Source organism: Saccopteryx leptura, chromosome 4 (assembly GCF_036850995.1).
Source record: "Saccopteryx leptura isolate mSacLep1 chromosome 4, mSacLep1_pri_phased_curated, whole genome shotgun sequence".
NCBI classification, from domain to species: Eukaryota; Metazoa; Chordata; class Mammalia; order Chiroptera; family Emballonuridae; genus Saccopteryx; species Saccopteryx leptura.
In genome coordinates, this window is record NC_089506.1 from 192,518,258 (window position 1) to 192,545,693 (window position 27,436).

General features: G+C 53.1%; 1 protein-coding gene across 5 annotated transcripts; it reads left to right on the top strand.

Annotated features, from left to right (window-relative positions):
- Positions 1-26,660, top strand: LIMK1 (LIM domain kinase 1). Of its 5 annotated transcripts, none has more exons than XM_066382403.1 (17): positions 1-241; positions 1,995-2,091; positions 7,627-7,726; positions 9,270-9,408; positions 9,724-9,833; positions 10,969-11,175; positions 15,892-15,997; positions 16,097-16,263; positions 17,374-17,557; positions 18,378-18,464; positions 18,803-18,934; positions 20,097-20,156; positions 20,423-20,488; positions 23,057-23,213; positions 24,807-24,862; positions 25,089-25,246; positions 25,344-26,660. In XM_066382403.1, the coding sequence occupies exons 2-17, from the start codon at positions 2,064-2,066 to the stop codon at positions 25,504-25,506; spliced, it is 1,920 nt and encodes a 639-aa protein (XP_066238500.1). In that variant the 5' UTR covers positions 1-241; positions 1,995-2,063; the 3' UTR covers positions 25,507-26,660. The 5 variants fall into 5 exon arrangements, with proteins under 5 accessions (XP_066238500.1, XP_066238499.1, XP_066238501.1 ...); XM_066382404.1 differs by lacking the exon at positions 1-241 and adding an exon at positions 5,517-5,951; XM_066382402.1 differs by lacking the exon at positions 7,627-7,726.
- Positions 26,661-27,436: the final 776 nt, after the last annotated feature.

The following is a 27,436-nucleotide window of genomic DNA, read 5'->3' on the forward strand; positions in this document are numbered from 1 at the left end:
CCGCCGCGGCGCGGAGCCGGTGCCGGAGCGGGAGTCCGAGAGGCGGCTGCGGCGCCGCGAGCCCGGAACCCATCGCGGCCGGGCCCGCTCTCTCCGCCTCCGCCTCCCACACCGGCGGCGGCTGCGGGAGAGCCTGCGGGGCCCGGACCGCCCCCAGCCCGCCGGGCCCCGCCTCCCGTCGAGTGCATGAGGTTGACACTACTTTGTTGCACCTGGAGGGAAGAACGTATGGGAGAGGAAGGTGCGCTGGGCGCGGGCCGGGCGGGACGCCAACCTGGGGACCAGGCGGGCGGGGGCGCCTTCTTGGGGGAGCGTGGGGCACCGGAGGGGCCTTATCCCGGCCGCTGCGGAGGCCGGGTCGGCCGCGAGGCCGCGCCCCTCCCTCCTTGGGGATGAGCTCGACCTTCCGAAGCCCGCAGGCCCCTCCCTGACACGCTCCCTCCGGGTTTCACCTCCTCAGCCCTGAGTGGGCTGTCCTCCTGCGGGCGGAGAACACCTCCTCCTCTTTTTCCCTGCTTCCCCCTATGCCCCGACCGACGACCACCCTTTAGGAGTCCCAGGCACTGCCCTCCACCCCCAGCCCTGGCCTTCATCCGCGTGCTCTGGCCACCCCGGGCTTTCCTTGGGCCACCTCTTATCCACTCTCTAACCCTTCCTGGGAAGAAAGAGGCGCTAGGGAAGCCGCAGCCCTGGGTCCCAGTCGCCGCTTTGCGACTGCATGGCTCCGTGACCTTGAGCCAGACACTACCTGCCAGCCTCAGTTGCCCTATCTGTATACAGTTGGGGGCCACGTAGTTGTCCCCCGGTACTGATTGTTGGGGGCTAAATGGGCAGAGCCTAGATGAGCCTCCAGGGAGCCATTGGCAATATGCTGGGTGTCCTCACCCCCACTGTCCCTGTACCAGACCCGGTGCCTGCCATCAGTATCGGTTGGGTGGATGACTCTCATCCCAACATCCTCTTCCCTCTTCCTGGGGCTCAAGACTTGGGGCTCCACAGCAGTTAGGGTGTGAAGAGCAGACCCCTTCAAAATGCCTCCAGCCCAGAGAAGGATCAAGTCTCCTTCCTTGGGTTTCCTCAGCTGTGCCATCACATAGGCCCACCCAGTCCTGATTAGCCAGACCCTCCAGCCTGCCCTCCACCAGGCCCCTGAAGGCCTATGGAGCAAGGGCTCATCTCACTATTGCCCCCACCATAGGTCCCTGGGTCCGCATGGAGAGCAGGCCATGACCTGGGAGCCTGCTGTGTGACCCAGCAATCCTCAACCTCTCCAGGCCTCAGTCTCCCCATCTATATAATGAGGAAGGGCAGGCCTGGGGGATCTTTTAGGACTCACCCAGTTCCAACCGTGCCAGGCCCCAAGGATGACTAAGCATGCCTAGTGGCCAGCTGGTAGAGGTGCCCGGCCTCCCTGGAGTAGGTATCTGGGAGTACCCAGCTCTGTAGTCCCAGTCCCTGGTCATGTCAGGACATAACCAAGGCTCATTTGGGGCTGACACCTCTGGGCTTCCTGCCCTTCCCCTCCCAGGGGCTTCAATCCAGTCCTGTCCATTCCCACCCTGGACTTGAAGGGTCCTCTTAGTACCTTTTCCTGGGCAGGTAGGGGAGGAAAGGAGCTATGACAAGAATGTCCCCTGCTACCTTATTTCCAAATCCTGCTGCTTTCTTTCTCTCCGTTTACCTTGAGTTGGAGAATGCTATTGCTGGAGAGAGTAGACATCTGATCCTCCTCTTCAGTTTACAGCCAGTTTAGATAGGGAAATTGAGATCCAGAGAGACTTGGTAATTTAGCCAAGGTCTCAGCAAGACTCTCAGACCTACCTCCTTTTTTCCTTCTGCTCAGCACAGTGACTGCCCAGTCCAGGTGCTCTGTGTGTGTGCGTGCGCGCACGCAAGGATTTCTGCAGGTGCATGTGGGGTTGGCAGGGCAGGTTGGGCCTGTACCAAACAGTGACTCCGCTAAGAATGGTTCCTGGCTCCCTTTCCTCCTGTAGGAAGTGAGTTGCCCATGTGTGCGAGCTGTGGCCAGAGGATCTATGACGGCCAGTACCTCCAGGCCCTGAATGCTGACTGGCACGCAGACTGCTTCAGGTAAGGTGGACTGGCCAGGGGTAGGGTGCCCTAAGGAAGGCTTGCCGGAGACAAGAGGCTAGGTAAGCTATCTGGGAGAGCTGCCTATTCCCCCTGGTGCTGTCTCTTGACTTCTAGCAAGTCCTTGGGCTCAGTTTCTCCATCTGTAAAATAGACATTTGGGCTAGAAGATCTCTAAAGGCTTCTCTGTTTTGTCATTCTAGACCAGTATTTTTCAATTGTCCGTCTGGTCCACAGATTGATCCGTCAGAAATTTCGTGCTGGTCTCCAAAAGAATTAACCATCCTGATGTTGTATGAAGATTATAGACACAAAGATCTTAGTCAAATTATTTATGCCCAGGGTGATTTCTGCCTTTACAGTCCCCGAAATAATTCTCCTATTTTCACCAGTCCCAAAATGTAAAGGGGTTAAAAACCAATGTTCTAGACCTCTAAGGAGAGGAGGGGAGAAATCTGCCTTTCTACCAGTATTACCAAGGCCTGCAGGCACCCAGGCAGGGGGAGGAGGGGGGGAGCAGTGCATCCTTACCTTCTGAGTGCTCATGCTCCAGGGAGGAAGGGACAAACCCGGCCTTGAGGAAAGGCTCCTTCCCCATGCCCTGGGTTGGGTGTGAAGATGCATAGCCCAGACACCAACTCCTAAGTGCTGCAAGAGGGGTCAAGGCTATAGCTGAGCACATGGGACCCAAAGGTGGCCCAGCAACCCAATGGGACCATAGTTAGGAGCAGGGTCATGGAGAGCCTTAGAGTCGGCTCTAGATCCAGAGTTGGGGTTTCAAAGGATGTGCGGTTTCCTGCATGGGAAGGAATTCTAGACAGAGGACCCTACAGGTGCAAAGGTTTGAATGGTGACAGGTCCTGGCTCAGTCAGCGAACAGCAGAGTTCAGGCGGAAATGCATTGCAAAGGAGGGAGGGTGAAGTTGGGGGTCAGGGCATCGACCACCAGCTGATGGAGTTTAATTTAGTCAATGGAACCCTCTGACAAGGTTTTTTCTTTTTTAAGAATAATGTCTAACGTTTTCTACAGTTTAGTAAGAGCCAGACACTGGTGTAAGGACTTTTATCCATTAATTGAGACACAGAGAGGTTCATTCTTTTGACCAAAGTCACACAGCCAGTGAGTGAAATGAACACACAGTACATAATACCATTGACGAGTGAGGCCAGAAGACAGGCCGGCACCATGGCCTGGCGTTCCCAAGCAGGTGTTCAGAAGGAGGTCTTCAGGGAGGCAGATCCTCAGCAGGCAAGAAAGCCATGTGCACCAAGACAAGGGGGTGGGACAGCGTGGGCAACTGAGGAAACAGGAACAGCTCATTTGGTTGGAACAGATTGAGTTGAGGGATGTAGTGAGGAGGCAAACTTGGGATTGATTTGTGAAGGACCCCAAACACCAAGATAAGGACCTTTTGAGGGTACTAGGGAGCCAGCAGAGGAACTCAGAAAGCAAGAGTGGGACATGGGTGGAAGTGCGATTGAAAAGTGCCATACCTGGCCAGTTAGATCAGTCGGTTAGAGTGTCGTCCTAAAACTACAAGTTGCAAGTTTAATCCCCGGTCGGGGCACGCACAGGAAGCAACCAGTGGATGCACAACTAAGTGGAATAGCAAATGAATGCTTCCCTACCCCTCCCCTCCTTCCTCTCTTTGTCTCTTTTTAAAAAATCAATAAATAAATTTTAAAAAATTAAGCCCTGACCAGATAGCTCAATTGGTTGGTATGTGGTCCAGAATCACAGAGGTTGCCGGTTCGATCCCCAGTCAGGGCACATACAGGAGCAGCTTGGTGTACCTGTCTCTCTGTCTCTCTCCCCCTACTTCTCTCTAAAAAAAAAACAAAAAAAAAACAGTGCCATCCCAGTGGCAGATGATAACTTGGCAGGGAAGGGACTGTCATAGTAGTTCAGGGATCTATAGTCAAGGCCTGACCTAAGGCGGTGACTAAGAGTGGAAAGAATTGCAGGTATAGAAGGGACAGTGTTTGGCAAGTCTTGGTCATATGAGTCAGTACTTATTGATCACTCTTTTAATGTTATTTCATTAAACCTTCGACATAACCAAATGAAGTATCGTTACTTGCCCAGCTTGTATGTGAGAAATGGAGACCCAAAGAAATCAGGTATCTTACTGAAAGTTGTAACAGCTAGAGCTGGGACTTGAACCTATGTCTGTCTCATTCCAAAAAACTGCAGAGTTGAAGAGGTGAGATGCCTTGGGATGGGGCTGGGGGCTGGTGAATGGCAGGTGCTGGATTTAAAGTGGTCTGTTGGCTCTGGTGGAGTCGAGGGCTGGGTGAGTGATGAGATGTGCCCTGTCCCTGTTGAATTGGAGGTGTGGTGGGCTATCCAGGGAGGCAATGCGCTGCCCAGAGTGGGCCTAGGTGGTCTGAGGCCAGTCAGAGGTTAGAAGGCCAGAGAGAACAGCCCACTGAGGGCTGGCATTGAGGGGATTTGCGATGGGACCGAGGGAAATCAGGAAAAGAGCTGTGCCTCAGGTGAGGAGGGCAATGGAGCCTTGGGAGCCATGGGAGAGGGCCAGGAGTACAACCATGGAAGTCACAGGAGTCAAGTAGTGGGTTAGGACGCATCAAACCCAGCTTCGAAGGGTCCCTGCCCGGCATAACCAGATGGTGAGGCCCCTGGTGGGGGCAGTAGGAAGGAGGCATGTTCAGGCTATCTTCCTGATGACAGGGAAGGCTGCCACAGTGAGGAGAGCTCACAGGCAGTAAGGGCCACAGGTTCCACATTGTGGCTTATGCTAGTGTTCTGACCCCATGGTGTGGTTCTTCCAACAGCCCCTAAAACTGGGGAGGTCAACAGTGTCCACATCCCATGATTGTTGTTAGAAAGGCAGTTCAGACAGGGGGCACTGTTTGCCTGGTCCCCATGACCTATAGGCAGCCCGTCTGGCCCTCATTGGGATGCACAAGGCTCCAGAGTCTGCTTGGTTTCTCCCTGGGAGCATCACAGTGCCATGAAGTAGGGCTGCCACCAGCTCCTGGGCTCTGAAGCCTTGTGGTGGGAGAGTTGCTCTGGGCACACAGGATGCTTCTGGCATTAACATTGGGAGTCTTTGTCACTCCAAGCCCCTCCTTTCTCTGTTCCAGGCACCCCACCCCTGTGGGCCCCACCTCCTGGACGTTTAGAGCCAGGCCCAGAGTGGTCCAGGCTTCCCTTTGGCCCACCTGATGCCTTTGGGAGGTCCCTTCCCAGCAGCCTGCAGTGCATGAGCCCTGGGGCTGCTGTAGCTCTGCTAACATCTTCCTGGGGGCTGGGGGGGCTGGCCTGAGGCGAGGAGGGGTGAGCACGCAGCTGGCACTGTGGGTCTGAGCCTGGGCCAGAATGCAGCCTCCCTGTCTTTGGGGGACCTTTCAGGTAAGGAGGTCAGACCGTCCATGAAAGTCGACCTATGTTTTCTTGGCAGTGCTGGAAGAAGCAGCTACTTTTGAGTTTATCCCTGTCCCAAGAGATCCCTGGGCCCCAGTGCCTTTGTCAAAGTAGAGGCCGAGGAACAGAGAGGATACCTTTCTCCGTGTGTAAGGCTGTGGGCAGAGTGACAGCCACAGCCTCCCTGCCTGCACTAGAGCCTCGGCAGAAGGCCTGTCGACTGCTTCCTGTTGCGGGTTCAGACCAAGTCCTCCTGCACCCACGTGCTGTGCCGTTCTCCTCCCATGCGGGTGGCCACGCAGGCCCCACCTTCTGCAGCCTCCAATCCTGAGTGCCTGGAGTAGGATGGGGAAGCAGGCGGGCGCACCCGGCCCTGTGCACTCCCCAGAGGCCTCCAGAGCCCCTGCTGTGGGGAGCTGCAAAGGATGCTGCCCTCAACCCTGAGAAGAAGGCACTTCTTTAGGGGGGCCAAGTAAGTGGAAAGCCCCTTCCCCACCTGTCCCAGGCCTCAGGTAGGGCTCTTGGCACACGGGCTGGGGCTGGAGGCAACTGTGGGACAGACGGACCCGGGTCCAGGCTGTGGGGCGGGAGAACTGAAACCCCGGGCACTGGTGGCCTCCTGTCAAGGGGAAGTAGGCCGCTACCGAAGCTTCTGGCCTCTCCGGTAGTCTCTGCATGAGGCTGGTCCTCCAGCTGCCCTTCCTTCACCTCTGGTGTCCAGGGATGTGGCCCTAGGGAGAGAGCACCCCTGGGAGTAACGGACCTGTCATTGCAAAGGTTGCCACTGCCTCCCAGCCCAGCCCTCTTATGCCCTCCCCAGTACCTGAGCCTGGGTTTGTCTTCTGTTGTCAGAGAGGGTACCGTGGATGGGTCAGATAGACAACTGTCCCCTGGGAGTTCATCTGCCTCTGTGTTCAGCCCTGGACCATCTCTGTACATATAGCCCTATACATCCTACCTCTCTATATATCCTTAGTACCTGGCACAACTCTCTTTGACAACCTGGGATGGGGGCAAGTGTAGGGCACCCCTAAGAGCCAGGCCCACCTGCCCCAGGTGCCTCCTGGCTGCTCGCTGGATGTGGACCTGAGGACTAAGGGACAGACAGGGTCAGAGGACTTGGGTGCATTCCACAAGCAAAGGTCCACTGAGGCCACAAGTGCCAGCCACCCAGCTGCTGCGTGAGCTGGAGCCAGATCCCCTATCTGGGATGGAGGTACCTGTCCCCTCTCTGAGATAGCGCCCAGTTGGGGTGTCCTGGAGCAGTTCTGAGGATGCTGGGGCTGGGAACTACTTCAGATGGAGTGCACAGAGCAGGCCTCTCTGGCAGGAACCACTTATGTTCTCGTTGGGGTCCAGTGTGTGTAGATGCCTGGCTTGGGACCTCAGAGTCCCTGCAGGTTAATGGCAAAGACTGACGGGTCATCAAAGGTTTGCTGTGAAGGCTGCAGAGGTGGGGGAGGGCACACCTAGCCAGGCCTCAGCGCAGGCCTCACGGAAGTGGTGACCAGGTTCCGACTGCACTCAGATCCCTGGGGTGAGTCAGCATCAGGTCTTCCAGGGCTGCTGCGCTATGATTGTCTGTGAAGGAGTTTGCAGGCGGGAGAAGAGCATTCTCTCCCCCAGGCGAAGGCAGCTGCTCCAGAGCCTAACCGCCCACCCAGACACAGTGGGGGCCCCACTTCCTGTATCCTGGCAGCCCTGGAGTGAGGGGGAGACTCCTGTGCTGCTGTGACACGATGTGTCTGGTCTGTGGAAGGGTGATGTGAATCACTGATGAGTGCAGTGCGTGGGGGGCCTCCCCAAGGGCCTGCACCGCCTCTTTGCAGAGCCTGCTTCTCCTGCAAACCCCACGTAGTGAGATGCCCGCCCCCTTCGGGGCCCTCGGCAGGAAGGGTTGGGGGGGGCGAGGATGACATCACAGCTCTGGTCCAGCTGCTGCTTCCGCTGCCTCCTCTCACATCCCAGGGCAGCCTCCGGAGACCTCCCCTCCCCACTTCCCTCTCTCATAAGGAAACGGCATCAGACCCCCATTCTGGGTGCACCACCACCACCACCACCCTGCTTCTGAACCCAGGTATTCTGTGCCTTCCCTGCCCCTGTCCCTGCTATGTGCCCCCCTCAACCTGTCCCCTCCTCCCCTTCAGGCTCCCAGACAATGGGGAACTGGCTGGATCCTCTTAAAGGGACAGTGTCCCACCAGCACTCTTGGCTGCTGTCCTCTGCCTCCTCACCCCCATTCGCTAGGTAAGGAGTAGTCAATGAAAGCAGACTAGGAGAGTGAAGGGTACCCTGGGGGCTGGGGCTGTCTGATTCATGTCCCAGTCTTTTCTACCTCCCTCTCCCCTGGATTGTTTCCCTGAGCCATAAACTCAGCTGGGTCCTTCTGATCCTGTGTGGCCGTGGCTCATCACCCAAAAGGCCCAAGCAGCTGCAGAGCTGGATGGAGTCTATGCGTGGTATGCACTCTGGCCCCTAGGACCCTGGGTCAGGCTCTTGCAAACATGCCCCTGAGGGCTCACTGGGATCCTCGCATTTCTGTATTTATTCATCCAGAATTAGCTGGGCTATTGGTGCCTGCCCCACTGGGACAGACACTTGGGTGGAAAAGCCAGGCATGCTGGTCTAGCTCCAGGCCTGTGGGATAACACCAGGAAGCTGGAACATCCTTCTTCCCCATCTGCTCTTCAGGAGCCCCTCTCAGGAGGCCTCCCTGGGAGCCCCTGCTGATGGGAGAGGGGAATCGTGACCTGACGGTGGTACTGATGATCAGTCCTGTACATCTGGGCATTCTCCATACAGCATGACTGCTCTTCTGAAGGAAGGTGTGGGGACTAAGGCTCTGGTTGAGGTGGAGGGAGGGGCTATTCTGTGCTGCCCCTTAAGCCCCCTTGTTGTGGCTGGCAGCACTTGTAGGGCTGGCTGGAGTTAGGAAACCAGCAGATTCCATCTTTTTTTTTTTTTTAATTTTTCAGAGAGAGAAAGGGAGTTGGAAACCTTGATTTGTTATTCTACTTATTTATGCATTCCTTGGTTGATGCCTGTATGTGCCCTGACCAGGGATCGAACCTGCAACCTTGCCATATCAGGACAACGCTCTAAGCTACTGAGCTATCTGGCCAGGGCCCAGATGCCCTGTCTTGACTGATCCTAGCAGGTCTCTGTTAAACTGAACTCCTGCCTCATACCTCAGTGGAACAGGGAGTAGGTTGGGCAGTTTAGACTCTCTGAAGCTCATCTGCCTCATCTCTAAAATGAGGATGCCCATACCTGCCTCATGGTGGCCTGTGAGGACTAAGTAAATGTAACAAAGACAATGGGAAGGTGCTAGCGTTTAGTAGATCTTCATGGTTCTAACAGGTCACTCTTATAAACATGAGTTAGCTCAGGCTTCCTCCACATTGCTGGGGTGGGGGAAGGGAGCGGGAGGGGAAGCTGACTAGACTAGAGGAGTGGGGCCCATGGTTTGTTCAGGCCCTCCCCCTCAATCCTAGGCTCTGTGGTTCCATTACCCTTTCCACCTGACTGGTGGTGACCAAGAGCAAGTCGCTCTTGTGCAGAACTGCTATGGGTGGTTGTACATCTGTGCACTGCACAGAGGCTTCTGGCCAAGAAGGCTGAATCCATCCCTGCCTCTGCTTGCTAAGCCCAATGCTCCAGTGCAGGCTGCCTCTGTCCAGAGGACACACCTTTTCCAATTCTCACAAAGGCACCTATAGACTGGCAAGACCCAGCCACGGGGCAGGGACGGGAGTGGGCCGTGCTAAGCTCTGGCTCCTCTTCTATCCAGGTGTTGTGACTGCAGTGCCTCCCTCTCACACCAGTACTATGAGAAGGATGGGCAGCTCTTCTGCAAGAAAGACTATTGGGCCCGCTATGGCGAGTCTTGCCACGGGTGCTCGGAACACATCACCAAGGGGCTGGTCATGGTGAGCACCCCCACCCCACTCACACCTCACCTGGTGTGTGTGTCTATGTCCTCACAGGTTTTCCTGCTCCAGATCTCTCTCCCATCGTGTCTCCCATGCCTCCTTTCCCTGGCTCTCTAATTCCCTCATGCCCTCTTAGCCCACTTGTCCGCCTCAGCCCCCAATCTTTAGAGTCAGCTGTCCAGGAACTCAGCAGCTGACCAGCCAGGTCGTCAAAGCTTGTTTGAGGCTGCCGTTCTGAGAGAAGGCCAAGGGGAGGAGATACGGGGCCTGAAGGGGCTGCTGAGTCGGGTTGTCCTTCCGTCCCCCCTCCAGGTGGCCGGGGAGCTGAAGTACCACCCCGAGTGCTTTATCTGCCTCACGTGCGGGACCTTCATTGGTGATGGGGACACCTACACCCTGGTGGAACACTCCAAGCTGTACTGGTCAGTGCCCTGACCCCTCTCCGAGTCTGCCATGCCCACCTGTATCATGGGTCTCCCACCCCGGGGCCCCTTCCCTGCCCATGTGGGGCAGTCATTAATAAAAGTGCTTTGTAGAAGTGACTGGAAAATATGACATAAGAGCTGCACTGGAAGCATCAGACATCAGCCTTCTCATTGGTGTATTACTGCAGTGCAATTCTGGCACCAACCACTAACCCCACCAGTTTCGGGCCCAGTCCCCAAAAGACCACCCTCACTTCAGACAGGTTCAGGGGTCCCCAGGCCAATCCCACTTCAGACCAGCTAGTTATAGATCAGGGATTCCCACCACCCCCTGAGGTTTGATAATCTGCTAAAGACACACAGAACTCAGGAAAGTACTATAATTAGGATTCAGTTTTTTATAAAGGGTACAAATTAGGACCAGCCAGATGAAAAGATGCAAAAGCCAGGGTCTGAGAGGATCCTGAGAGCAGAGGTTCTATGCATGACACCCCACCTCCTTGCACCACCAGAATTTTTAATGAGATTTCATTATGTAGGCAGAATTGAATGAATCATTAGGCACATGACTGAACTCAATTTCCAGACCCCATCCCCTCCTCAGAGGTTGGACTGGGTCAAAGCCCCAACCTTTTCTAATCACAGGATTGGTCTTTCTGGTGACGAGTCCGCCCATTCTGAATCACCTTGTTAACATAAACTCAGGTGTGGTCTGAGGTGCTCAGGAAAAACGACACTCTTATTTCAAGGACTAAGAGCCTCTTCCCCAGAAACCAGGGGCAAAGACTAGAGAAATTTTTTATTCTATAACACTGATAAAACTGAATTCAAGGACTACATGGCTTGATCCCAGATGGACTTTTAATGACTTACTCCTGAACTGAATTTAACCCCAGGCCTTTTTCTGGTCAGCTTATAACATGACAAGAGTAGACAAACCGAGAATGACTTAGCACCAGAGGGGCAAGGGCAGGGCTGTGTGTGCTCAGTTTCTGCTCCCAGTCCCACCGGGCAGCTGAGACCGTCCTCCCGTGGGAGCCTGGGGCTTGGCGGTGGGGAGTGGTGATGCTGGTGACTGCTGATGCTCTTTTCTTCCCACTCTTTGGGTTCCCACTGCCTGTGGCTCTTGCAGCGGGCACTGCTACTACCAGACCGTGGTGACCCCCGTCATCGAGCAGATCCTGCCCGACTCCCCCGGCTCTCACCTGCCCCACACAGTCACCCTAGTATCCATCCCAGCCTCAGCTCATGGCAAACGTGGCCTCTCAGTCTCCATCGACCCCCCTCACGGCCCGCCGGGTTGTGGCACGGAGCATTCCCACACCGTCCGCGTCCAAGGGTGAGTGGCTGGCCTTCTGCGGCTACAGCTGTTACGGCTGTGGTCATGGATGATTTAGATGGGTAGCCAACTTTGGGACTAAGGGCTCTGAAAACGGGTAGCATTTAGGCCCAGATAGAGCCCAGCTCTGACAGCCTGGTATATCAGATGGCTGGGTCCTCTAAAAATCATTATAAATGCTAGATAAGATGTTTTTAAATATTTTCTTTAATCCATGTATGATCCAATAAGAAAGAGAAGTAGCCAGGTTAGGAATAAGTGAAGAAGGGAACTGAGGGGTGTCAGCAGAATACTAAAAGTAGCCAAGCTTTGAGGGCAAATCTAAATTGGGTGAACTTAAGCTTCAGTTTTCGAGTCCTTTCATGGCTGGGTCTCTCAAAGCCTCTACCTGCTAAGGAGGCTAATCTAATAGAACTGTTCCTTCCCCCATTAAGCTATTACCGCCAAAGGGCCCTGAAGGCGAGGATGAATAAGAAATAAAATACACCTTGCATCAGCCCCCCCCCCCCAACTTTGAGGACTGTAAAATAAACTGATTTGAACCTGAATGGAAGAAGAAAGGAAAGCTAAGAATTCACACTTGGGATTGCAAACCAAATTCATATGTCTGGGTGGTTCAAAAACCTTAAGGTAAAATTGTAAAAGTTTAGAGTGCTTCCCAACTGGTAGTGCTCCCAATCCCTGACAGATGCAGATCCTTTCTGGCTTCATTGAATTTACTTAGATAAATGTCTCCAGGATGATGAGCCATTCAGTCAAAAGTCACTAAACGTATATATATATATATGGGCAAGGCATTGTGAGCAAGAGTCAGCAGAAGCACACAGAAACAGAACCAGATGTGGGGGGGGGGGGCAAGGCATTGTGAGCAAGAGTCAGCAGAAACAACAGGAAGCAGAACCAGACCTATAAAACCTTCTGATACTGGAATTATCAGAAACAATATAAAATAATCATACTCAATATGTTTTAATAAAAAAAGATGCTTGAAAAATAAATTTGTAAAGGAACCAAATATAACCCATAGAAATAATGTATATAATTATTAAAATGAAAATATTAATGCAGGCATTTAACAGTAGACTAGGGTTTAAAATAGCAGAAGAAAGAAGCAGAGATACAAAAGGATGAAAACTGCTAAAGAGACAGTAAGACATATGGAGGACATTGATCTGATCAAGTCATCTATTTAGAATCCCAAAAGAAGAGAGAACCAATGGGAGAGAGGCACTATTTGAAGATGTAATGGCTGAGAACTTCCCAGAACTGATAAAAGACACAAGTCCACAGATTCAAGCCCAGTAAATCCCAAACAGCAAAATAAAAAGAAATCCACCCATGAATCACCCCCTCTAGTGAAACTGGTACACCAGAGGCAAAAGAAAAGACCTTCAAAGTAGCCATATAAAAAAGACAAATTACCTTTAAAAAAGGACAATGGACTGACGCTGATTTCTCCACAGAGACCGTGTAAGCCAGAAATTGGTGAAATGATATATTTAATGCTCTGAGCAAGAAAAAGCTATGAACCTAAAATTCTATATTTGAAAATATCCTTCAGGAATGAGAGTGAAATAGACATGTGAAGGCGGACAAAACCAAGATGTAGTATCATACTAGCAGGTTATCCCTGAGAATTCCAAAGGCAGCGGGAAAGGTCTGAGATACCGGAAGGAATGACTAGGGAGCCAGTTCAGTTACCGACCCACTATGATGTTAAGCAGCTCCTGGTCCTCTTTGGGCTTCAGGGTCTTTGAACAGTGAGGAAGTTGGACACTTTGGAGCCTTCTAAGATTTCTCTGAGGCCTTCACTGACTCCTTCAGAGGTAATGTTAAATGTCTCCCACGTCCCCATGTCTGGACATGGGAACCAAATGCCAGCTTCCACAGGATTCAGTAAACTTTCTCACATCCCTGCTGGGTACCAGGCAGCACGCCTTGGAGCCGGTAGGAAGTGAAGATGGTACTGAGGAAGGAGAATGCTATCAGGCTTGACTCTCCATCTCCACCCCCACCTTGAGCATCAGCCAAGCCAACAGCTGCCTTACATACACAAGTAAGCAGACAGACTGGTGAGAGAGATGGGGAAACTCCCAGACCAGCTGGTCCCTGACAACCAGGCAGAATTTTAGATATGGAGAGCTGGTGGCACCTCCCCCCATCTCCCTTACTGGCTGAGCATTCTTTCCAGCGAACATCTGCTTTCCAATTTCTGCAAAAAGCCGAAAGGCTGCCGACCGGATTTACTGGTATTAAGCAAGTCTTAGTTACCACTTTTCATTTTGTTTATAGCAGCATTTTAAGGAAAGCTTGATTTATCTGTGACCCAGCCCACTGCTGCCTTAACAGAAAGGAGGGGAGATGGGGAGTCTAAGGAATATATTTTTGGGACTGTATCTACAAGAAGCTTATAGCAATGAAAATATAAGGTCTACTGGAAAATTCTGTCCGTTTTTGGAATAAAACAAAATACAAATTTTTCTTATCGTCAATAAACTTTATTAAGTAATATAATTGCCATTATTATTAATGATTTCTTGCTAGTGTGAGTGCAATTTGTATATCCCATTTTTGAAAATGTTTTATCTTTTGATGCGAAAAATTGAACGAGTGCTTGTTTGATATCTTCTTCATTTTTGAATTTTTTGCCCTTCAAAAAATTTTGTAAGAACAAAAACAAGTGATAGTCGGTATTATTCCTTAAACACTTTCAATAAATTTCTACATGCTTCTGTAGCATTTCTTCCTTGTTGAAATTCGTAAAAATTACAGTGGCGTAAATGAACTTTATCAGTAGCCATGGGTACACTATCGCTTCACACATAAGACTAACATGAATCAACTTTGTTTTAGTTAATTTGCTACGTCAGTATGTATACATTAAGTGATAAAAATAGGCACACATGCGCCAAATAAACATGTGCTTACGTGTCGAAACTTGTGATAGAAACGGACAGAACTTTCCGGTAGACCTTATATATTAATTTTTTTCAACTTTTTATCTTGACATTTACAAATTTACAAAAAAGTTGCTTAAGTAATAAATACATTAAATATCTATACATCCTTTACATAAGTTCACCAATTTTAATTTTTTGGCCACGTTTGTGTGTGTGTGTGTGTGTGTGTGTGTGTGTGTGTGTGTATACACATATATTGATTTATATTTATATGTATACATATTGTTACTGTTCACTAAACCATTTGAGAGTAAGCTGCAGATATCATTGACCCATCCTACCCCCAAAAGAAGTTCATTCTCCTAAAAAAGGGCATTCTCTTACATAATTATCAACTGATAATTAGTCAAGGAATCAAAGCTGACTTTAAATATCTTAAATGTAATCATGACATTTAGGAAATTTAAGATTGATACAGTACTTTATGCAATAGACAGTCATGTTCAGATGTTGCCAGCCGTCCCAGACTGTCCTTTGTAACAGTTCCCCCGAGCCAGGATCTAGTCCATGACCATACATTTCACTGAATCCTCATGTCTCTTCAGTCTCTTTTCATTTGTGGCAGTTCCTCAGCTTCTCACGGTCTTTCATGACACTGACGAAGAGTGCAGGTCAGTTGTTAAGGGGAATGTCCTTCCATCTGGGTTTGACTGACATTTCCTCTTTATTGGATTTCGGTCATGCATTTCGGCCGGCTAGTGCATGAGCGGTGCTGTGCTCCATGCCTTATGCACATGTCAGTCAAGTGCCCTTGATTGGGGATGTCAGCTTTGATTCGTTGACTAAAGCACAAATAATCCTCTCTGCTGTAAAGGACTTTTTCCTTTTGTAATGTAATCAATAAGACATTTATGAGATTTGACTCTGTAAATATCCTGTTCCCCATGAACCTTTCACCAAATGGTGCTGGCATCCATAGATGGTCCTTATCTCTATCAATTATTACCACGATGGCTACAAAATGATGATTTTTCCAACTCTGTTCTTCCTTCTGCATTTAGTACCTGGCTTTCCGGTGTAAGGGAGAGATACCCCATGTGAGAATATGTTTTGATAATGAAATCTTTTATGAATCTATTTTTCCTAACGTCCTCTCTGTCCTGACCTCGGCCGTTCCTCATCTCAGGGTAGAGGCAAAGTGAACATTCTTTTAAAAGCTTATATGAAGACAAAAGGAAAACCAGATAATTAACACCAAAGAGTTAAAAGACGCTATTAAATCTGGCAAATTGGCCATTCCGTGAGTTAGCTTCTGGCTAGCTAATCAAGGGCGTTATCCGTCTCCGCTCTGCAGCTGTGGCTCAGGGCAGGCTGCAGGCTCCTTCCCGCTGATTCCAGAGGGCGGGGAGCCAGCCTTCACTCCATCTTGCAGGGCAAGTTTGGGAGTCAGGTAGAAGCCAGTGGATCCAGACATTCGTCTGCCCCAAGCACACCAGGAAGTTTGGAGGGTCAGTCTGTCCTCCATGGCAGAGACAACGCTCAGTTGAACGGCTCTAGCCCCTGAGCATCTGGTGTAGGGTAGCAAATACCTAGGGGTGTGCTGCCTTTCTCCAGTTTCACAAAGCAGACATCAGTAATTAATTACAGAATTCTTCCCACCAAGACTTCAGGGTTCTAGACCATTGCCACCTACTAATTACACAGGATAGAATCATCTGGCCCCTCACCCCAGTCTGGTCCCTTTGGCCTTGGTTTCTCCTCAGGGCTAGGGGACAGGTGGGCAGGCAGGGCTCTAACCACTGCTCTATGCCTACAGAGTGGACCCAGGCTGCATGAGCCCAGATGTGAAAAATTCCATCCATGTTGGAGACCGGATACTGGAAATCAATGGCACACCCATTCGGAACGTGCCCCTGGATGAGGTATGGGTCCGGAGTCTGGTAAACAGGATTGGAAGTGGTTCCTTCATACCTGCCCACCACCACCTGGGACTCACCTGTCCACGCACCTCCTCTCCCCAGATTGATCTGCTGATCCAGGAAACCAGCCGCCTGCTCCAGCTGACTCTTGAGCACGACCCCCACGACACAGTGGGCCATGTGGCTGGGCCTGAGCCCAGCCCCCTGGCCTCCCCGGCTCACACTCCCATTGGAGAGGCAGGCAGCTCTGTCCGGCAGAAACCTTTCCTGTAAGTCGGCCCTGCACCTTGGTGTGTCTAGCTAGGTACTTTCATTGATGCTGGGCCTTGGGATGGGACCGGATTCCCGCCCTTCAGTTGCTCAGTCTCTGGGGGAGTCAGCCTTACAAAAAAGTAGGTCAGCAAAAGGTCCTCGGGACTGAAAGAGGAAGGCGGGGTCATGAGAAGTAGGAAAAGAAGTGGAAGCAGCTCCCCCAGCTGGGCTGGGGAGCGTTCTTGGCTTCAAGGAGTAGCAGATGAGTAACTCAAGATGATTGGAGCATTGGGTGTGGTTTGGGAGGGTGAGTTTCAAGGCAGAAACTAATTGCAGGGCCTTAGATGCGGCAGGGGTCTTTGGCCCTTGTCCACCCATCCCGGGGCCTCACTGAAGGGTGTTGCAGCAGAGTGGTGTGTTTCACAGAGACCACTCTGGTTTCCTATGTGGAAGAGTACTCAAGGCCAGAGACAGCTAGAGAGCTGTTGCGTGGTCCAGGTGGGGGGTGCCCCATACCCTCTTGCAGGGGGTTAGGGGACGTGAGGGAGAAACCCAGAAGCAGCCTGGTCCTCACTCCACTTACTGTGGGCCTGCTTAGGACTCCTGGTAAAGACTTGGGGAGGGGAGGTCACCTTCCGGGGGGACAACTTTTACACTAAGAAATAGTGATGTTGAGGTTATGTATTTCCTACCCATTTGTGCCTGTCTGGAACTCATGCCACCCTATATGGCAGAGTTACGGGCTTCCTGGGCAGGTCGTCTGCTTCTACACTCCAGGACCCACATTCTAGGAGACTGTCTGACCCAGGGCCACCAATTAGAGAAGCCCAAGGACAAACATTCCCACCAATGGCAACTGAACAATAGTGGGCCACAAACAGGAAAGCCCAGCGGGACGGGACACCAGATGCTGGCATCAGGATAGGGGGAGAGCACTGCGACCGCCCAAGGAGGGCTGCCCCGTGCTACCCTCCACGAACAGACGACTGCGTAGGCTCACAGAGGGAGCATGACAGACAAGAGGAAGGGGGCAAGTGGAGGCCTGGCCTCCCCAAGGGGGCCTCAGTCAGGTGTCCACCTGCCCCAGTGGCACTGGGCGTGTGTGTGTGTGTGTGTGTGTCCCCCAGGAGGAGCTGCAGCATTGACAGGTCTCCGGGTGCCGGCTCACTGGGCTCCCCTGCCTCTCAGCGCAAGGACCTGGGGCGCTCCGAATCACTCCGTGTAGTCTGCCGGCCACATCGCATCTTCCGGCCATCGGACCTCATCCACGGGGAGGTGTTGGGCAAGGGCTGCTTCGGCCAGGCCATCAAGGTACAGGGCATGCGGGCAGGGGCCGGCCTAGAGTGGGAGCAGGGGAGCAGCTTGGGTGTGACCTGTCAGTCCTGCCTCCTCCCCCCAGTGCCTCCAGGAATCCACATGGAAGGGGCTTCCAGACTCCTTAGCCAGTACTCACCTCCACCTGGGCCTTCTTTAGCTAGTGAGGGGGAGAAGACCTACTACAGATAGACCCAGAGCTTTATACGGAGGAGGCTGTTGGAAGGTGAGGGGTGGGAGGGCAGCCTGGCCAGATCCTGGAGGCCTGACACTGAGCTTGCTGCCAGCCCACGTGGGGCTTGGGGCTGGGTTTGCTTTCTTCACACTCTCCTCAGCAGAGACAACCTTTCCCTGGCTCTCATGTCACTTGCTATGACTAGGCTAGAAGATTCAGGATTATACAAAAGGTGCTGGCCAGGCCACCCACATGCCCTTGTCCAGATAGGCCTTGGCCCCCAGCCCTGTCTCCGGTTCCCTTGCTAGGGGAGGAATTCCTGGTAAAGAAACCATTCTGCCTCTGAGAAACAGCCCAGCAGAGCAGAGGAAAGAGAGCTGGCCTCTGGGTCAAACGGTCCTGGACACAAGCCCCAGCCACCCCCCTTCCCTGTCCACTGGGTGATCTTGGGCCCTGATAGGAAAACTCCCTGAGCCTCGGTTTCCTTATCTGTAAATATATTAAGTCCTCCTTCCCTTGAGGGCCAGGACATCACATGAAATCTCTGAAGATCTGGAAGCTGATTAATCATTCCCTTGAGGTCCTGGGGTAGGGATGGAGCCTCTTTCTGTCTTATCTCCATGCCTCGGTGTCCCCACGCAGGTGACACACCGGGAGACAGGTGAGGTGATGGTGATGAAGGAGCTGATCCGGTTCGATGAGGAGACACAGAGGACATTTCTCAAGGAGGTCAGTGAGTAGAACTGCCACATTCTCTTCACCAAACTCCTGGTACATGCTGTGGTCCCCACCCCTTTCCCTCCTAAGAGGGGTTGGCAGAGGGCCAGGGCCCCAAAAGGATGTGACATTCAAGTCATTGAAAGAAGAGACTATCTACCAGGAGGGTAAGAAGGGCACGGCCACCCCTGGGGGTGGGAACAGCCCAAACAAAGAGCACAGCGGCCAATAGGTATGGCAGGAGTGCCATGGGCTGAGGAGGCTCCTCCGTCTTTGGCACTGTCTGTGGCCTCCGGTGGGACAGGGAAGCACCACCCCAGGCCCAACCTGTTGGCCCCCCCCCCCCCCAGGTGAAGGTCATGCGATGCCTGGAGCATCCCAATGTGCTCAAGTTCATTGGAGTGCTCTACAAGGACAAGAGGCTCAACTTCATCACCGAGTACATCAAGGGGGGCACACTCCGGGGCATCATCAAGAGTATGGTGAGTGCTGGGCTGTCCCATGCAAGGCGCCTCCCCTCTGCGCCTGACCCTTCTTCACTGGGGTCGGCCTCCGGTCTCAAAGGCTCTCCAAACCCTGATTCAGAATCCAATAGTGTTGCACTGATCCCCATCTAAAGCCGGGGAAGAGCTGGGCCCAGAGAAAGTCGCAGCTTTGCTGAGGGGACACGGGCTGTTAGCTGTCTTGCAGGGCCACAAGCCAGACCCAGTCACAGCTGTCACAGGTCAGACACCTGAGGAGAGGCCCCTTCCTGTGACTTGTTCACAGTGGGCCTTTATTTTACTTCTAGTAAAACCAAATCATTTGTACTGTTTGCAGTGTTCCATAAAATTCAGAACTCTCTTTAAGGGCTTGGAAAAAATTACAAAGCCATCTTTAGAAACGAAGGGCTTGGAGGGTGCTTCCAGCACTCGCGTGCTGCTGGCGTGGCCCGGGATCCAGTGCTGGGGCCAGTCCAGCATCACCCTAAGCCCTCTAGTTCTTGTCTTCCTTCCATGCCCGCCACCGATTCCTCGCCCCTGGGCTGAATCACCTGGTCTTGCCAAAGTGTCATTCCTTTGGGCTCCTAACAGATACAACTTCTTCTGAGGGACTCTGTGGTCAAGTACGGTCTAGAAAGTCTGGGCTACACCAACTGAGACTTCCTAACTGCACTCTGAATCTTGAATACGCTCTGATGCCTCACCCTCCTGCTGGAGGTCTCCTAGGGGATGAAGGGAGAGAAGGTGTTCCCCGGATGCCTGGGGCCAAAGGCCTCTCTCCTGCGTGACACGGCTGGCGCTCCACAGTGACTGCACCAGGCCCATCGGTCTCTGATGGTCCATGAAAGTGGATTCAGATGTTTTAAAAACTTGAAAGAATAGGATTTTGTAGAAGATAAAAAGAGCTTTTTTCCTCAGAGGTGAAGGATCAGGAACTATAGAGGAGTCTTTCCCCCTCCCCTTAACTGTTTGAAATCAGTTCTGTTAGAAAATTGTTTTGAATTATTCACCCACACCCCTTAGAAGGAGCAGGTGTGGGTGCAGAAGAGAGTGGGGGTCATTAGCCTCTCTAGGACACTGCTCCTCCTGCCTCTCTCTCACCCTCTTGTCCCACCACTGTGGCTCCGTTAGCCCCTCCTGGCCATTGTCTCTCTGCCCGCAGGACAGCCAGTATCCGTGGAGTCAGAGGGTGAGCTTTGCCAAGGATATTGCTTCGGGGATGGTGAGTAGGCTCTGGTTCTGACTTACGGGCTGTGGGCTGGGTGGTCCAATCCCACTTATCCTAAAATTCCACAAGGAATTTAGAAATGGAAGCCACAAGGAAACTTTGAGGGTAGGCAGAGGGGACTGAATGCGGGGGTGGGAAGAACCCCTTGGAGGGGCGCTTCTGGCCTGATTGAGGCATGAGGGGTGATAAGAGCCTCTAGGGACCAAGTCTGGGGTCCTCCAGTGCAGCTGCCTCCTGACCTCTGTGCCCCCCATCCCCAGGCCTACCTCCACTCCATGAACATCATTCACCGGGACCTCAACTCCCACAACTGCCTGGTCCGTGAGGTGAGCACCTGGGCCAGGGAGGGAGGGGGCCCCAGGCACCCTGCCCACCACACTCCTCGCCTCGAGGCCCTCTCTGAATAGAGGTGCCTGGGTACACGCTCCTACTCCCATTTGGTATGTGGGGAGCAGCTCAAGGCCAGGAGCTGTGCAAACAGACCTTGCTGTGCCACTTACTTGCAATGTGGCTCCAGCTCTCTGAGCCACTGACATTGTAGGGTTTAGGAGGGTCTGACAAGTCAGTGAGGGAGAAATTGATGTATAGACCATAAAGGACCAGAGTGTGCCAATTGGAGGACAGCCCACGGCAGAGTGGCCAGGCCTGCACGAAGCAGCACCCACAGAGGCGGGTCTAGAGTAGGCTCTGGGCATGTAGGCTGGGTGGTCAGGGCAGGCTTCTTGAGGGGACATATTTAATGGAGGACAGTGAGGGCAGGGAGTCAGGCTGGAAGGGGTGGTGACTGAGTGACCACAGGCTGTTTGCATGAAGCAGAGGAGGAAGTGACTGACCGACCATGCCCGAGCAGAGAAGTTTCCTGACGCGGCCATTATAAAGGACCACAAACTGGGTAGCTTTATGTAACAGAAATGTTTTCTCAGGCTCAGGAAGCCCAAACTCCCAAACCAAGGTGTTGGCAGGGTTGGTTTCTTCTAGAGGCTCTGAGGGAGGATCTCCCTGCCTCTCTCCTACTTCTGGTGGTGCTGGCACTCCGTGGCTGGTAGCTGCATCACTCTAATCTCTGCCTCCATCTTCACATGGCCTTCTTCCCTCTGTGTGTCTCTGTGTCTTCTTCTAAAGACCCCAGTCTTTGGATTTACGGCCCACCCTAATCTGGTGTAACCTCATCCTAACTAATTGTATCTGCAAAAACCCTATTTCCATATATGTTCACATTGAGATTCAGGTGGACACGTATTTGCTGGTGAACATGATTCCTCACACTATAGGCAGGTTGAGATCCAGACCCAGAGGAGGAGGTTCTACAGACAGGTGTTTGTCCAGCAAATTCAGTTACAGGAAATGTTTCTGATGGTGGGAATGGGCCATGCAAAGGCCCAGTGGTATGACATTCAGGAAGCCATGAGTTGCTCACTGTCTAGTGGTGGGGTGGTCTCAGCTCTCTGACAATGTCCAGGCAGCTCTGGGATCCTCTGGCCTGCGGGATGCAGTGGGCAGTGAGCACAGAGAGATGGGTGAGACTAGATCCACTCCATAGCCCTCCCAGGGAGCCTGCTCAGACTGCTCCTGCTGGCAATGGACATCACTGCCAAGTCTTCCAGTGTGCTAGGCAGGGTGAGGACAGGGTGATCTGTCATAGCCTCAATCCTACAGCTCAGCCCATCCTTTAAGAATCCAGTGAGAGTTTTGAACGCTCTTGTCCCCAAAATTCATCTATGTATAACCAATACCTTTGTCTACAATTTGGGGCCTCAGAGAATCCAGTGGTCACCTGGCTGGTTTCCCTAGAGCTGTTTCTCATAGCAAGGTCTGCAGAGCCCTATACCATTGGATCCCCAAAGGGTTACAGCCCTGAGCCCCCCGCCTCCGCCCTTCTGAAAGCGGTAGGGCAGGAACCAGCACTTGAACTATCCTGGTGACCTTGAGTTTCAAAAACCACTGCCCAAGGGTCCGAGGATCCCAGGTCAGGACCCCTCAACTAACCTTTTACCTGGTATTACACCTGAGGAGATGAAGCCCTTAGAGGGACTGTGTCGCCTGAGGCCCCACTGAGGTAGGTTCAGGACGCAAATTCATCCCCTCTCTCAATGGCCATCTTTGTAGAATTTTTCCCAGGTGGCTGTCCACATTTGTGTCTCTCCCAAAGGCAGCACAGGGTCCTCCCTTCAGAGTGAACCAGGCCCTAACTGCCACCTGTCTGGGGCCCTGCCACCTCAGCCTCTCTGTGCCCACTCCTCAGTGTCCACCCAACAGTGGCTAATCCTGGAGCTGGCAAATAGGGTCCAGAATTCCAGGGCCTTGGACACCAAGCCCAAGAGGCTGGACCTCGGGGCACCTGGAGGCCCTCCCCAGCCCCCTTACGGGGCCCTGTGCCCTGGGCTCCTGCCTCTCCCTCATCTCTCAGGAGGCTCTGTCCTTGATTCTTCTTCGCGGGGTAGACTCAGCAGTCCAGCATCGCGACTCTGCCAGGGGTCTGGGCCTCTACAAATCTCAAATAATAGAGCCAGGGGCTCCAGAGTCCTGAGTTTGAATCCCAGTCCTGTCACTGACCAGCTGGGTGGTCTTGGGCAATTCTCTTAATCCCTCTGGACCTGTCACCTCATCTGTAAGGTGACATGTTGGAGAATTGAGATAAATAATAAATAGAGAAGTGGAGCCACATTGGTGTTCTCTGAAGCTTTAGGCAGCTTTATTTGCAAAGGGGCTTGGGGAAGGAAGGGAGTCCCCATCCTGCACCTGAGCCCCTCTGAGAAGTGGGATTGCAGCCTCCCTGGCAGGCCCCAAGTGTCAGTTCTCTAGCTGTCTGGCTTTGTGTGGGGTCCAGGCTAGAAGCAGGAAGCTGGTGGTGTCAGGAGCATGCTCAGTGCGGCCCTGCTTCCCCATCACTCCAGAACAAGAACGTGGTAGTGGCTGACTTTGGGTTGGCGCGGCTCATGGTGGATGAGAAGACTCAGCCCGAGGACCTGCGAAGCCTCAAGAAGCCAGACCGGAAAAAACGTTACACGGTGGTAGGCAACCCCTACTGGATGGCGCCGGAGATGATCAATGGTGAGTGGGCGGCCCCACCTGGGACGTATCCCCCTGGGACCCAGCCGTCTGAGGCAGAGCTACAGCCATCCGACTCCTGGCCTCCTTGGCCCCTTCCCTTCCTCTTGGGTCCTGTATTAGTTCCCCATTGCTGGTGTAACAAGTTACCACACACTTGGCTTAAAAAGCACAAATTATCATAGTTCTGGAGGTCAGGAGTCCATTGTCAGTCTCACTGGGCTGAGTCGGGGTCAGCAGGGCTGGTTCCTTCTGAAGGCTGCAGGGGAGGATGTTCCCTTCCCGTTTCCAGCTTCTAGAGACTGCCTCACTCTGCGGGTGACTGCCCCTCTTCCACCAAGGCTGCAGCCTGGCGTCTTCTCCCTTACACCTGTGTCCTGTGTCACTTGTCTTTCCACAAGGACCTTTGTGATTGCATGGGGCTCAACCTGGTAATCCAAAGTAATCGCCCTGTCTCAAGATCCTTAACTCAGTCACACCTGCGCAGTCCTGTAAGGCAGCGTATTCACAGGTTCCAGGGCTCAGGACGGGGACATCCTTGGGGGTCGTTATTCAGCCTAGGACTGTCCCTCTCTGTCCCACTCCTTTCTTTACCAGGCCTGTCACACACTGGTCCTCTGTGTGCCTAGACTGTGGGTTAGAAAGCCCCTCCACAGGCAGGGCATATGCAAACACAGGGTCAGGGCAGGCAGACCAGCAGTGATCTCAGCACTCGCTCTGACCGAAGTTAACATTGCCCCCCAAATAACTTCATCTGTAAAATGGGGTCAACAGTCCCTATTTTTAAGGTGTGGTGTGAGGATTGGATAAGATTATAAACTATGAAGGAAGAAAAAAGATTATAAACTATGCAATATTCAATAAATGAATATCATGAGGTAGATGATATTCTTCCCATTTTACGGATGAGTAAACTGATGCTTAGAGTTTATATCAGTTCCTGAGGCTGCTGCATCAGATAACCACAAACTGGATGGCTTACAACAAAAGAAACTGATTCTCTTCTGTAAGGTTCTGAAAGCTGGAAACCTGAAACCCAGGAGAGCTGTGCTCCCTGCAGAGACTGCAGGGGAGAGTCCATCCTGGCTGCTGCTAGCTCTGGTGGCTGTCTTGGCGTTCCCAGGCTTTTGGCTCCAATCTCTACTTCCATCTTCCCATGCCACTGTTTCCTTCTCTTCTGTCTTTCTTATAAGGACATTTGTGATGGCATTTAGGGCTTGCCTGGATAATCCAGGGTCATCTCATCTCCAGATCCCTAGTCATAATCTGCAAAGACCCTATTCCAATAAAGCAGCATTCACAGGTTCCCAGAGTTTGACATGGTTTTCTTTCAGGGCCACCATGTAGTCCATGATTTGTCCAGAGTCATACAGCTTGTTAGTGACCAAGCTGGGCCTGGAACCCCTTGCCTAGGGCTCTCGTCCTCATCCCTCAAAAGTCTGCTGAGAACTGGTGGGGTTCGGGGCCGAGCCTCTGCCTCCTGTCCTGACCTGCTGGCCGGGGCATGCACTTGGCTGGCCTGTCTGGCCCAGCCCCGCTGCCGCGTTGGTCTCCTTGGCCCCGCCTCACCCACTGACAGTCAGTCTCTTTGTCTAGGCCGAAGCTATGATGAGAAGGTGGATGTGTTCTCATTTGGAATCGTCCTGTGTGAGGTAGGTCCAGGGAGGGGCAGCAGTTGGCCTCCGGCCCGGTGGCTCCTCTCCACTCTCCCAGGCTGCAGGCTGGAGATCTGCACAGGCCTTGGACTAGGGACGCTCCTGGGAACTGGGCTGCCCACAGCTATTTGTATCCAGGCCCAGTGTGACCTGCCTGCAAACCCGCCTGGGTGGCACCCAACCCCAAGGGCTCCCAGGTAACTGCTGACCCTGTGCTGGACAGATCATCGGGCGAGTGAACGCTGACCCTGACTACCTGCCCCGCACCATGGACTTTGGCCTCAATGTGCGAGGCTTCCTGGACCGATACTGCCCTCCAAACTGTCCCCCGAGCTTCTTCCCCATTACCGTGCGCTGCTGTGATCTGGACCCTGAAAAGAGGTGAGTGGGGTGGCGCTTGGCCTGAGCAACCTTGTGGGTGGGCTGGTCCCCAGCAAAGCCAGAATCCACCGTCTCTCTCCCCCACCTGTCACCCCAGACCCTCCTTTGTGAAGCTGGAGCAATGGCTGGAGACTCTCCGCATGCACTTGGCCGGCCACCTGCCACTGGGCTCACAGCTAGAACAGCTGGACAGGGGCTTCTGGGAGACCTACCGGCGTGGTGAAAGTGGACTGCCTGCCCACCCCGAGGTCCCTGACTGAGCCTGGCCCACCCAGCAGCCCCTGTCCCTACTCCGGAGAATCCACCCTGCACGAGAGTCCTCTGCAGGAGGTAGCCAGGTGTGGAGCCTTCAGCGGGCAGTGGGCACCCAAACCCCTCCCCAGCATCAGGCCCTGACTTGCCTCCTCTACCTTGTGAGCCATGGCCCCTGCCCTGTCTCTGCCCCTGGCCTCAGAGCTGGCCTGGCTACACACACACCATCACCTCACCCACCTTACCTCTGTCTCGGTGGGGCTGCCCCCTCTTGCTTCTCCTTGCATGAGCTGGAGGGTCCACGTGAGTTGTGCCCCATCCACACCATGCCTCCCCGGCCGCCCTGCGCACGCTCCACCTATCTGCAGCTCCTCCGAGGCCTGGCTGGAGGACAGCTTTAGACTGTGCCCTGTCATGGCTAGGTACATAGGAGGGTGTGTCAGGGGAGAGGCCATGTTCCCAGGAGCCATAGGGAGTCCCAGGAGCCCCGGGGTGTCTAGGTAGTAACAGGTATTGATAACTATCCAAACCCCCAAAGCATGGAGAGGTCTTCTCCTGTAGGAGCAGCAGCCCTCCTTGCTTTGGGTCTTTTTGTTTCTTTATTGAAGCCACTTTAGTGAGAAGCAGGTACCAGGCCTCAGGGTGAAGGGAGGGTCCCTGGGCCAGAGCTGCTGGGAAGAGCAGCAGAGTGAGGTTGGGCAGAGCGGCAAGGCAGGTGTCCACCAGCATCCTAGCCCCTGAAGTTCATCTCAGCACCCTCCTGGGCCTCTCCCCGAGGCTCCTTCCCAGTGGCTGGAGCAGCCCCTGCCTCTCCCCATGGCCCCTGTCCTCTGGGTTCTTTCTGTGTAATCTATTTTTTAAGAAGAGTTTGTATTATTTTTTCATACGGCTGCAGCAGCAGCTGCTGGGGGCTTGGGGCTTTATTTTTTTGGGCGGGTGGGGGTGGGGGGGCCATTTTGTCACTTTGCCTCAGTTGAGCATTAGGAAGTATTAAAACTGTGAAGCCTTCTCAGTGCACTTTGAACCTGGAAAACGATGGAAACAGGCCCACTGGACTGCGACTCAGGGAGGTGGGACACCCTCACCTCCATCCAGGAATCATGATGTCTAAGGAACAAAACCCAGACTCAGAACAATAAACTCAGTTCTGTACTCCCCCCCAGATCGGCGTCACCGTGTGTGTCTAGGGGCCCTGAGGAAGGAGGACGAGAGAGGACCTTTGCGCCTAGAAGCCTGGTGGGAAGACAAGAATGGAGGGGAAGTGGGGGTGGGCAGAGGACGCGAAGGGCAGGAGCAGAGGTGGTGGCCCAGTGGGACAAGTGAGGACTCCCAAAGCTGGGTTTGGGAGGGGGAAGAGTGAGGAGATCCTAGGGAATGTATTGCTTTCGTTTCGTGTGGTCTTCCTGAAACTTAAAGGGTTCAATCAGGAAAACAAACCACACTAGTTTTCACAGTAGCGCATTTAATGTAGGCAGTTGTTCACACAGCTGTTGAAATAGTGGGTACTGAGGTAACCTGGAGGTGATGAGTAGCAGGAAGCAGCTGCCACCCCATGGTGGTATTTAAGGAAAGAGGAGGTGACTTTTGTTATTTGATGTTGTACAACAAATCACCCCTTAAACCCGGTGGTTTAAAATAGCAGTGACTGCTCATGGCTCACAACTTCTGTCAAGAATTTGGGAGCAGAGTGGGTAGGTGGTTCTGGTTTGGGATGTGTCCTGAAGTGGGTGGGGTGGTTCTGGTCTGAGGTCTCTTCTGAGGTTACGGTCACATTGCTTGGGGCTTCAGTCCTTTTGAGGGAATGACTGGAGCTGGAGAACCCACTTCCAAGCACCCTGTATGTGGCTCACTCACATGCTGGAGGTTGTCACTGGCTGTCGAGGCCTCAGGCTCCTCTCCACAGAGCATTGTGAGTGTCCTGATAGCAGTCTCTAGGGC